This window comes from Anopheles darlingi, chromosome 2, assembly GCF_943734745.1.
Source record: "Anopheles darlingi chromosome 2, idAnoDarlMG_H_01, whole genome shotgun sequence".
In the NCBI taxonomy this organism is placed as follows: domain Eukaryota; kingdom Metazoa; phylum Arthropoda; class Insecta; order Diptera; family Culicidae; genus Anopheles; species Anopheles darlingi.
This window is the reverse complement of record NC_064874.1, coordinates 5,448,219-5,457,500: the sequence shown is the minus strand read 5'-3', so window position 1 is coordinate 5,457,500 and position 9,282 is coordinate 5,448,219. Positions and strand designations below refer to the sequence as shown.

Below are 9,282 nucleotides of genomic sequence, written 5' to 3'. Positions count from 1 at the left end.
CTCGACGTACATGGCGGCCTCGGGGTTGACCGCGGATAGTTGCGATAAGACCGATTTTCAGCACGTTACCGCCATGCTCGATTATGCGCTCGAGCTGTTCCAGAAGATTACCGATGTCAACGAACATTCCTTCAACAATTTCCGCATGCGGATCGGTAAGAACGATGATCCGGTTCTAGGGCACACATGGAGTCTGTGTTCATGGTTTCCTTTTCTGTTCACCTCACAGGCATCAACATAGGGCCGGTGGTGGCCGGTGTGATCGGTACTCGCAAGCCCCAGTACGATATCTGGGGTAATGCCGTGAATGTGGCTTCACGAATGGACTCGACCGGGCTGATGGATCACATCCAGGTGACGGAGGATGTCTACCAAATAGTGAAGGACAAGGGCTACAATCTGACCTGCCGTGGCACGGTGAACGTGAAGGGCAAGGGCACCATGATCACTTACCTGATGCCGGGTCTGGCTAAGGAGACGACCAACTAGGAGAAATCAATAATGTGTTGTATAGATCCCGCCCGCACCGCTTCTACCCTACCAACCTGCTCCTAGTCCCATGTAGTGAAGTAGTGTCTCGCCAATCCAACCTGACCCTCAATAGTCCCACCCAGAACGAGGGAACATATCACTGGAGTACGCCACAGGAACATCTCAGGCATACGAGTCCCGAATCCTGCCATATAGAATCTCCCCGGCTATCAGTGTTAGCGACCGCTGTGTTTTCGCTTTTGCCCCCCCCTAAAGATCAAGTCTTAGACTTTCTACCAAAGCACTGAGCCGCGACTGAACCGTCAGTCTAACCAGATACAATCGTTTCCAATCAGTATTATCCAGTAAGTACAATCGTTACAATGGCTTTACCAATAACAGATCCCGGGACAGGCAGGATAAAACAATCAAAAGTTAAGCGTTCTGTTAAGCGAATTCTGATTCCATTCCTGTTGCATATATGATTGTATATTTATCACGCTAGATTTGAGATGTAATGATGATCTATTTTTGCGTAGAGTTGTTAGAGCGCGTGTCTCGTTAAGGGTCAATTTAAGGCAATTTTAGACCGATGCCACCGAAAAACTTCGAACGTAAAACGTACGAAATGTAGACAAAAGAAAAGGACAAGACAGGAAGTGACGGATATGGCGAAGGTGGATAGAAGAAAGATGGATATATATTTTTGGAATCATGTTTATCCTTAAACTCGACTCGACCACACAGATATTACTCTCCCATTTCCACCCTCTCCGCTCAGTAATTTGAGAATCTTTGATTGATCATAGATTTCTGTTATTTGGGAAAATATCACTTGGAATTGAATCTCTTTTGTTAGCCACATTGCCCACATTGCCACATGATAAAAGGGCTTCTAAAGCTCGACACATTTCTACTACAGTAACCAATGTTCGATCCCGCGAAGACCAACGAAAACGCTTTAAGGGGGGGCTTCGGTATTTTATTTTATTTCTTCGCATTTATTTTTTATATTTTTTAATGAGTTCTTATCCTTTCAAGAGTATTGTGTAAAATTTTGAGATCAATCGAAGCAAAACTGACAAAGATATTGATTTTTGAAAAACAGAGCTTCATACATTGTTCAAAGCATCTCGCAATTTTGAATCGCGTTTCCCAAAACCTACGATTTCAAAGTCGGTGCCCATCGTAGCACAAAAACTAGTGGACCGATCGATTTGAAATTTTGAACATAAAATCTGTACACTATTTGCCAGGTAGCCCCGTTGAGTTTTTATAAAAATTGTCGATACTTTTTTTTATATATTTTTTTTAATTGTGTAAAGCTCATTGTTTGAGGCAATATCGAAAAAAAGCTTCACTTTTTCAACTTCAAAAATCTGCCAAAAATCGAAAAATGGGAAATTTAACAAAAACTCAACGGGGCTACCTGGATAAACTTATAATCTAACAAAAGAATATTCATTTGTGTGTTTCTGAAAACCCAGCACGTGGCTACGATGGGCACCGCAAAAAGTATATTTTTGCAAACTTGCCTTTCTAGATTGGATGCGATGGACGCAGTTTAGATCAAATCTTCCTCAAAATGGAACCAAATGTTCTTGAATAGTTGTTGTTTGATATGACATTATTTTGAAAACATAAAGTTGGATAGTTTCTTCACTAAAAATCGTCAAAAATGAGCCTTATTTTAACCTGAAATAACCAAAGCCCCCCCTTAAGTCCCCTATAGGTGTTTGATAAGATGTATGTCCTTCCTTTCCGCCAACTTCCCCAAGAACGAAACCGAATAGTATTTGTGTGTGTGTACGTGTGTGTGTGGGGAAGCGAAATTCAATTCAACGACCATCGTCCGTAAAGTATCATACTCACCGGCGCAAACGGCATAGTGAGACAAACATTACCAGTATAAATAATATGCTAAAGGGAATTACTAGTAGCAGTGTAAGGAAGGGCGCGACGAAATGAACGAAATCGAAGTAATCCGTAATCTAAGTATCGTAAAAAGAAAACCAAAGAAGCAAAACCGATGTCAAGCCCAACCCCACTCTGTATGGAATTTCACTCGAAGATAGGCCAAACTGCAAGACCTGGGTGCAAAATAAAGATGGAACAATGGATTATCCAGGTGAGAGGAGCGTTTCGATTCTAGTCCCGACCGAAATATCCGTACGCTACGGAGTACAGGTTCACGAACATTCAAGTAGGTAAATTAACAAAGTAAACTTTTGTGTACGGATTACTTTGTTTTAAGTAAATCAAAAATTGAAAAGGCATCATTGAACAGCATCTTGCCATGCAACCCTGCGTGCAAACTCGTCGTTTGCGCAGGCGTAGCACGCTCTCTTCGCCGTCGGAAAATGGACCCAAACATTCTCGATCCGGGGCGAAAAATTCTAAATTTAGTGCCGTCGTGGTTTTCAAGCCAGCACCATTCCATCTTGCCGTCTTCGCTCCCGTTGAGGTTCCGTTTCGTTTCGATTGCAGGTTGCAGTAGAAGTGGTTCCGAAAATGACGAACATTGATAGTGATCCACTTTTTACGTCGTTGTGCAACGAAAAGACGCTCCAGTCGCAGAATGAGGGCTTCTTTAACGTGTTCTACGAGTCGGTAGCTGATAACTTTAAAGGGGTCAATACCAACTGGCTAAAGGACGTGTACCATCGTGTACCGAGCGATGCCGGCAAGCTGCGCCTGGTGTACGATGATCCGGTCGTGGCGTACGAAGTCCAGGGTACGCTCGAGCACGTGAAACCCGTGTTCCGCGGGAAGGATGCAAAGTTCTCGTGGCAACGGCGGGAGCAGGCGTTGAAGTTGCTGGCTGAAAACAAAACGCAGATGGCCCTGATGATGGCCTGCCAGGCGGTAATGCGTGCGCCGGCCCAAGGAGTCGACAAGTTCATAGACAAAGGTCTCACGCTGGCGTTGGCCCTCTGGACCAGAGCGGAAGTGTTCATTCGCATGCTGGATGGAAAGCGAGCGTTACAGGATCTGCAGCTGGCGGCCAAGTGTGGACTTCCGGTGAAACAAAACGCGGATTACTACTCGCGGGTGGCTAAGTGTTATGCACGTAAGCAAGAAAAAGTTAATCAAAGGTTCGCTATTTGCCAGATAACAACTGTTTTCTTATTTAATTAGTTTGCGGTGAAGACGCTCGTGCGGAAGTGTCTGCGAAACTGTTCCATAGTCTTGGTGGCCACAACGATTATGCACTTGGTCGGCTAAAGGAAGATCTGGAGGATCTACGTGTGTTGAAGCGAGAAACACCATCGAATGAGGAAGAGAAAGTCCTTCCTACCTTTACCGGCGATGCAGCTAACAGCGAACTGAGCGGCGCTTCTTCGAAAATCAAACTCGTAGGCTCGAAGGATGACTCACGGGGACGGTACATTGCCGCGGCAGAAAATATCGCTCCCGGTGAACCCATCCTTGCAGAACCAGCCATCGCAGCCTGCTTGTATCCGAAGTTCTTTGGTTCGCATTGCAACGCTTGCTTCAATCGGTAATAGTCGCTGTATATTTGCTGCCCCAAAAGCAATCCAAGTAGCATAGGGACTGAATTTTTCGACTTTACCAACAGATTGGTCGCTGCCGTGGCCTGTCCTGATTGCTGTGGAGTAGCTTTCTGCTCGGTGGCTTGCCGTGATCGTGCGTGCGCTTCCTATCATCGATTCGAATGTCAGTATCTCGATCTGATGATCGGTTCCGGCATGTCGATCTTGTGCCATTTGGCACTCCGTATCGTTCTAGACGCGGGAACACCACAGGCAGCAATCGAGAAAGGGAATGCCCTTTTGGACCACCTCTGTGCTCACTCGCAGCTTCGGGAGGCTGAGGATCACTTCAAGCGCACCCTAATGACCACGTTTCTGTTGAGCATCCTGCAAAAGGCGGAATTTTTCGGACGCCGTACGACGGAATCACCGGAACCAAATGATCTGGAGCTCCAGGTCGGTACGATCATACTCGGGCTTCTGCAGACACTTCAATTCAATGCGCACGAAATCTATGAAACTCGCATCACGGGAGAGCATCGAGTTGATTCGGCTAAGGTGCAGTACCTAGGTGTAGGTATCTATCGCACCGCATCCATGTTCAATCACGAATGTTACCCCGGTGTGTCACGAACCTTCCTTGGAACGTCCATCATCTTCCACACCAGTCGTCCCATTCGTAGTGGAGCTGTTGTTCCAGAGAATTACGGCCCGCATTTTCTCCGCCAACCGAAACCGATGAGACAGCGTAATCTCCGGTCTCGGTACTGGTTCAAGTGCGAGTGTCGTACGTGTGCCGAAGATTGGCCACTGCTGGAACGACTCACCGATGAACCACGTTTACTCTGCCCAACGGACGGTTGTGAGAATGTGCTAGCCTTCCCGACGAAGCCATCGAAACGTAGCATCAAGTGTAGCAAGTGCAAGAAGCAGGTTAACCTAGAACCGAGCATGAAGATGGTCGATGCGAGCGAAGAACTGTATGCGTCCGCTGCAGAGATGATTACGGTATGTGTTTAAGGGTTATCCTACTAACTATTTTATTTTTTAAAATTTGCGACCTTGTCGTATCCCTGTACCAGTCTTCCTGACAAAAAAAGGAACCAAATCGCCGGTTAACACTAGATTCTCCTATTTGTTTCGTTCCATTTAGAATGAGCGTATCGACGAGGCGGTCGAACTGTTGACGAATGGGCTGAAGATGTTTGCACAGGTGGCCGTCCCACCACACAAACCGACCCACATCGCCGAGGAATCGTTGAGAGTTTGCTTCGCCGACAAGGCCACTACTAATCGCTACTGATCGGAGGCAGCTACTGCTTCCTTTTTTCCCGTGACCTACAGTCTAGCCCTACCTAGCGATGCAATAAAGTTGGCATAATATCACCGGATCTTTTGAACACTGAAAATTTCCCGAAACATCACCGTTGTTGGCTGTCACCGTTGGGAAGTTGGACCGCTTGGATACCGTTATCTCTGATACTCCCGTCGATCAGTGTCGTGCTCGGTGGCTTATCGATTGGTGCACTCTCGTCTAGTGTGCGTCCTCGTAGTGAAAAATGAATCGAACTGAAAAGAAGGTAAGAAATACGTTAATATACGCTGTTCTGGTGATCGTTCTGTCGCAGGTAAACTTACAGCGCTATGAAGAACACCACCATCTGGGTGCCCATCGTGAGCAGGAAGACTGCTTGCGGGTACGTGTTGATCGAGGAATTGTACACCTGCGTATAGAGCACACCGCTAAACAGTGGCACCGCGTTATCGAACACAGACAGGAAGGAGAAAATGATTCCTCGCTCCGTGTTGGGAACCATTTTCGATATCATCGAGCGCAGGACGGGTGCAACCACGGGACCAACGCTGGAAATCGTGGCCCCGATGTACAGCACCCAGCCAACCTGGGCAAAAATGTACACGAAACGTGCGCTGGCATGTGCGAGGGCACCGATCATGATGATGATCGTATCCTTGAGTCCCAGAACACGCGTAAAAAACGGTACACCGAGGAACATCATCACGACGTAAGCTGCCGATTGGTACGTCTTGAAGTAGCTATATAGATCCGTATCCCAGTTGAAGCGCAGCTGAGTGTACAGGTACATTTTTGGTTTTTCATCCCGCTGGAACGTGTAGAACGACATGGCCACCATGAGCAGGTACAGATAGGTGCGACGATGCAGCGTGCGCTTTTTCAGGAACGTTTGCACGGAACGGACAATGTGCTGACGGTCGAAGAAATCGAGCGGCATCCGGTACCAGGGAAGCTCCCGGATAGAACACTGCCGTTCGGTGGTGCGTGATTTCAGGAACAGCACGGAATACAAGATCGAACAGGCAAGCAGCGAGGCATTGATGGTGAACATGATCGTGTACGATTTGCCGGTGTGGTTGAAGATCACATTACCGAGTGCCACACCGATCGGCATCGTGCTCAGGTAGGTCGCATCGAGAATCGTTATACGCAGCGTGCGCTGTTCCACCGTCGTGATATCGGAGATGTAAGCAAAGCAGCTGGCAAAGATAGCTATATCAGCACCGGTCAGCACACTGGGCAGTGTCGCTGTGTAGATAATGTACTCGACGGGCCACGTGGGCATCCGGGTATTCACCACTATCATGACCGAGTAGAACAGCTTCCCGATCAGCCCGAGAACCAGCGGCAGCTTACGACCTCTCCGATCCGACCAGGCACCAAGAAACATGGCCAGGAAGATGGGTACCACATACATGGCGATGTTGTTCCACTGGTGAAAGGTGGACGTCGTGACCTGGACCTCCTTCTTGATGTCCTGGTACTGCTCGATGTTAAGACAGATTTCGTGCGAGTACCCGTGATCGACGGTGCAGGCTTTGTAAAGGAAAAATGCTTGCTCCACGACCGATGTCAGCATAAATGCCATCATGTACAGGAACATGGTCGGTTCGACGGAAATCAGGCGATACCAAGGAACGGTTGCTTGCAATGCCATCGTCGACACACTATCCGGTAAACTTCGATCATCACCGTCCGGTAGTCCCGTTGGTTTCGGTGGGAGCTGCGCCACCGTCATGGTGCTGGTCCTGCTGTCGCTGCCGCCAGCAGGCTGAAATCACACAAAGGTGTTAAATAGCGCTTTGACTGGCGCATCAGGTGGGAATAGCTTACCTCAGCACATTCTGCCGACGTTTGCATCGTACTCGAGCCACGAAGGCAGCTGGAGGACGGCTCGCGATCGACTGAACGGCCAAGTTAGTCGCATTCCTTCTCCGACCGGTGCTGCGTTGCTATTCACGTTTGATTAGCTTACAATTCCACGGTCAGACACGCGTTTCCAGCAGACCAATCTACGACTGATAGAGCCACTGGGCGGAGATAACGAGCTATCACGGTGAGATGAGTGAGATGCTGGGGCTGGCTCCTGTCCAGACACCTCCGACCACTTCTCTTCTTGTGGTGTAATTGAGGCTATTAAGCGTCCGGTCAGCTGGACTCCAAACGCATCCATTGATTCCACAGCATATGTCGTGAGCGTTGATTCGATTTCGCGATACCAGCGTTCCAAATACAAAGCTATCGCTGGAGCGCCGGCAGTTTGCTGATAACAGAGAAAGAATAATATTATTTTAAAATAATCAGCACCAGGAAAGCGAAAGTTGATGTAGTGAACTCGTTTACCAGCAAAAATTGGACTTCAACAACCGAAATAACTCTCTAGAAACTCTAGAAATGATTTGCAAGGCTAACGATTCCTGCCTGGAATTTTTACTCCAAGAACCCGGAAATTCAGGATTTTCTAAACAAAACAAAACGTGCTCATCACGTGCTGCTGTCAAACACAACTTTAGAATTTTTACTTTTTCCGTTTATTTGATTTCTCGAAAGAGTGCAATGGAGCGCGTTTCTCAATTAATCTAATTTACGCTATCTCGAGTGGTGTTCAAGAGACAATAATTCAGCTACTTTGTTGCCGGTTATCAGCGACGGGAGCAATAATGAAGAGTGTAATAATGAAGATAGTAAAATCAGAGGCGCGCAATGACGAACACGTTTTTATAGCCCGAGGGTTCAAGATAATCGCTAGAGGCGTGAAATGCACTTTTCAGTATCTTGATATGGCCTATTTTTACGCTTTATGCAGTTATGTTCACTGGAGGAATACTGAGGAGAGATAATTTTAAGGAAAAACCAACCAGCTATTTTCGGCGACGGATTTTCTTTCACTGGCTCGTTTCGTAACAGGCGCGCGGCAATCGATGCCGTTGGCATGGAACCTGAATTGCATAAAACTGCACTTTTGCAAAAAAAAATGCAGGTTTGCATAAAACTACAACGGTTTATCCGCATCATCAGGGTTAACCACATTTTCTAGAAAAACTATTAAAATGCTGTTTGGAAAGTAAAACTGAATTTATAATCCTCTCCAGACGGCTGATGTTCTGGCTCCAGAGCAATTGCAAAACAGAGTTACTAAGGCTTTTTTAAAAGAGTTAAAAAAAACTGAGGAAATAAGAAGAGTTTTCGTAAATCTTTCGCATCCTGTGTGAACGCACAGTTTTGTCGCAATTTTGGACGCAGCCAAAGAAATTACGTTTTCGCAACATTCAAAAACGAAAAAATCGATAATAACTAAAAACGATAAATTGTGCTCGAAATAATGGCTTTTGCCTTTATTTCGAGCAGTTTTCAAAAATGGGTTTACTCGAAAATTTGAACGGCAGTTTTTTGGCGCTCGTTTCGCGGAAAGTCGATGATGCGGTATGCTATGGTTTTCTCGTTTTTCACAAGCCACCCCCTCGGATCACTCGGCCATAATAGCTAAAGCACAGTGCAGGGACAAGCAGACAGACGGGTCACCAAACAGGAATCGGAATACTACCGACACTACCGCCGATAAATCGAGAAAAGTTCTTCATAAAATGTCGATCCCGGTTGCTGCTAAAGATTCATTGCTCCCAGAGTTGCTGTGCAAATATAATCCCAGGCAGAAAGTGTTAAAGCGGCCAGTAGCTCACCGTAGGTGGTGGAAACCTTTACTTTTACCAGGATTTTGAGCATTACCAACAACATTCGAATCAGTCGTTTTCACTCTTTAAAAACCGGAAATAATCTGTTGAAGTAAAGACTGGTGTACATAAATACTAGATAACGTAAAAAGTAGTCAATTTGTTACGGATTATAAACATTATTCCGGTTCAGATTTGCTCAGCAGCATTTTCTCGAAATGAACCAGTCTCTCGAGAAATAAGAAGCTTACATGGGTTCTACACATGGGACCTGAATAGAATTATTAATCTTTTCAGAAAAGAACTATATTAGTTAAGAAAACAACCAAGA

The 9,282-nt window shown here is 46.3% G+C and overlaps 3 protein-coding genes across 7 annotated transcripts in view; 2 read left to right on the top strand and 1 right to left on the bottom strand.

Annotated features, from left to right (window-relative positions):
* Positions 1-1,721, top strand: part of LOC125948227 (adenylate cyclase type 6) — a 71,586-nt gene extending 69,865 nt beyond the window's left edge. For all 4 annotated transcript variants that reach the window (XM_049674067.1, XM_049674068.1, XM_049674066.1 and 1 more), the window contains 2 exons: positions 1-155; positions 230-1,721. The exon at positions 1-155 is cut by the window's left edge and continues 197 nt beyond it. In XM_049674067.1, the coding sequence (XP_049530024.1) occupies positions 1-155; positions 230-489 (415 nt within the window). In that variant the 3' untranslated portion in view covers positions 490-1,721. The remainder of the gene's footprint in view (positions 156-229) is intronic.
* Positions 1,722-2,894: 1,173 nt separating this feature from the next.
* On the top strand, positions 2,895-5,268 carry LOC125948234 (SET and MYND domain-containing protein 4). Its single transcript, XM_049674092.1, has 4 exons — positions 2,895-3,541; positions 3,610-3,973; positions 4,052-4,973; positions 5,119-5,268. The coding sequence occupies exons 1-4, from the start codon at positions 2,983-2,985 to the stop codon at positions 5,266-5,268; spliced, it is 1,995 nt and encodes a 664-aa protein (XP_049530049.1). The 5' UTR covers positions 2,895-2,982.
* Positions 4,984-8,183, bottom strand: LOC125948236 (proton-coupled folate transporter). 2 transcript variants are annotated; one of them, XM_049674095.1, is made up of 4 exons: positions 8,139-8,183; positions 7,114-7,543; positions 5,604-7,051; positions 4,984-5,534 (listed from the first exon to the last, which is right to left on the bottom strand). In XM_049674095.1, the coding sequence occupies exons 2-4, from the start codon at positions 7,138-7,140 to the stop codon at positions 5,387-5,389; spliced, it is 1,623 nt and encodes a 540-aa protein (XP_049530052.1). In that variant the 5' UTR covers positions 7,141-7,543; positions 8,139-8,183; the 3' UTR covers positions 4,984-5,386. The 2 variants fall into 2 exon arrangements, with proteins under 2 accessions (XP_049530052.1, XP_049530051.1); XM_049674094.1 differs by lacking the exon at positions 8,139-8,183 and adding an exon at positions 7,624-7,851.
* Between the last annotated feature and the right edge of the window lie 1,099 nt (positions 8,184-9,282).

Bases quoted from the DNA above. Each gene is read 5' to 3' on its own strand.
- LOC125948236 (XM_049674095.1), bottom strand. From the start codon at position 7,140: ATGCAAACGTCGGCAGAATGTGCTGAG. The intron at 7,052-7,113 runs GTAAGCTATTCC...GTGTGATTTCAG, and splicing joins CGTCGGCAGAATGTGCTGAG to CCTGCTGGCGGCAGCGACAG. The intron at 5,535-5,603 runs GTAAGTTTACCT...CCTTCTTTTCAG, and splicing joins GTGGTGTTCTTCATAGCGCT to TTCGATTCATTTTTCACTAC.
- LOC125948234 (XM_049674092.1), top strand. From the start codon at position 2,983: ATGACGAACATTGATAGTGATCCACTTTTTACGTCGTTGTGCAACGAA. The intron at 3,542-3,609 runs GTAAGCAAGAAA...TTATTTAATTAG, and splicing joins GGTGGCTAAGTGTTATGCAC to TTTGCGGTGAAGACGCTCGT. The intron at 4,974-5,118 runs GTATGTGTTTAA...CGTTCCATTTAG, and splicing joins CCGCTGCAGAGATGATTACG to AATGAGCGTATCGACGAGGC.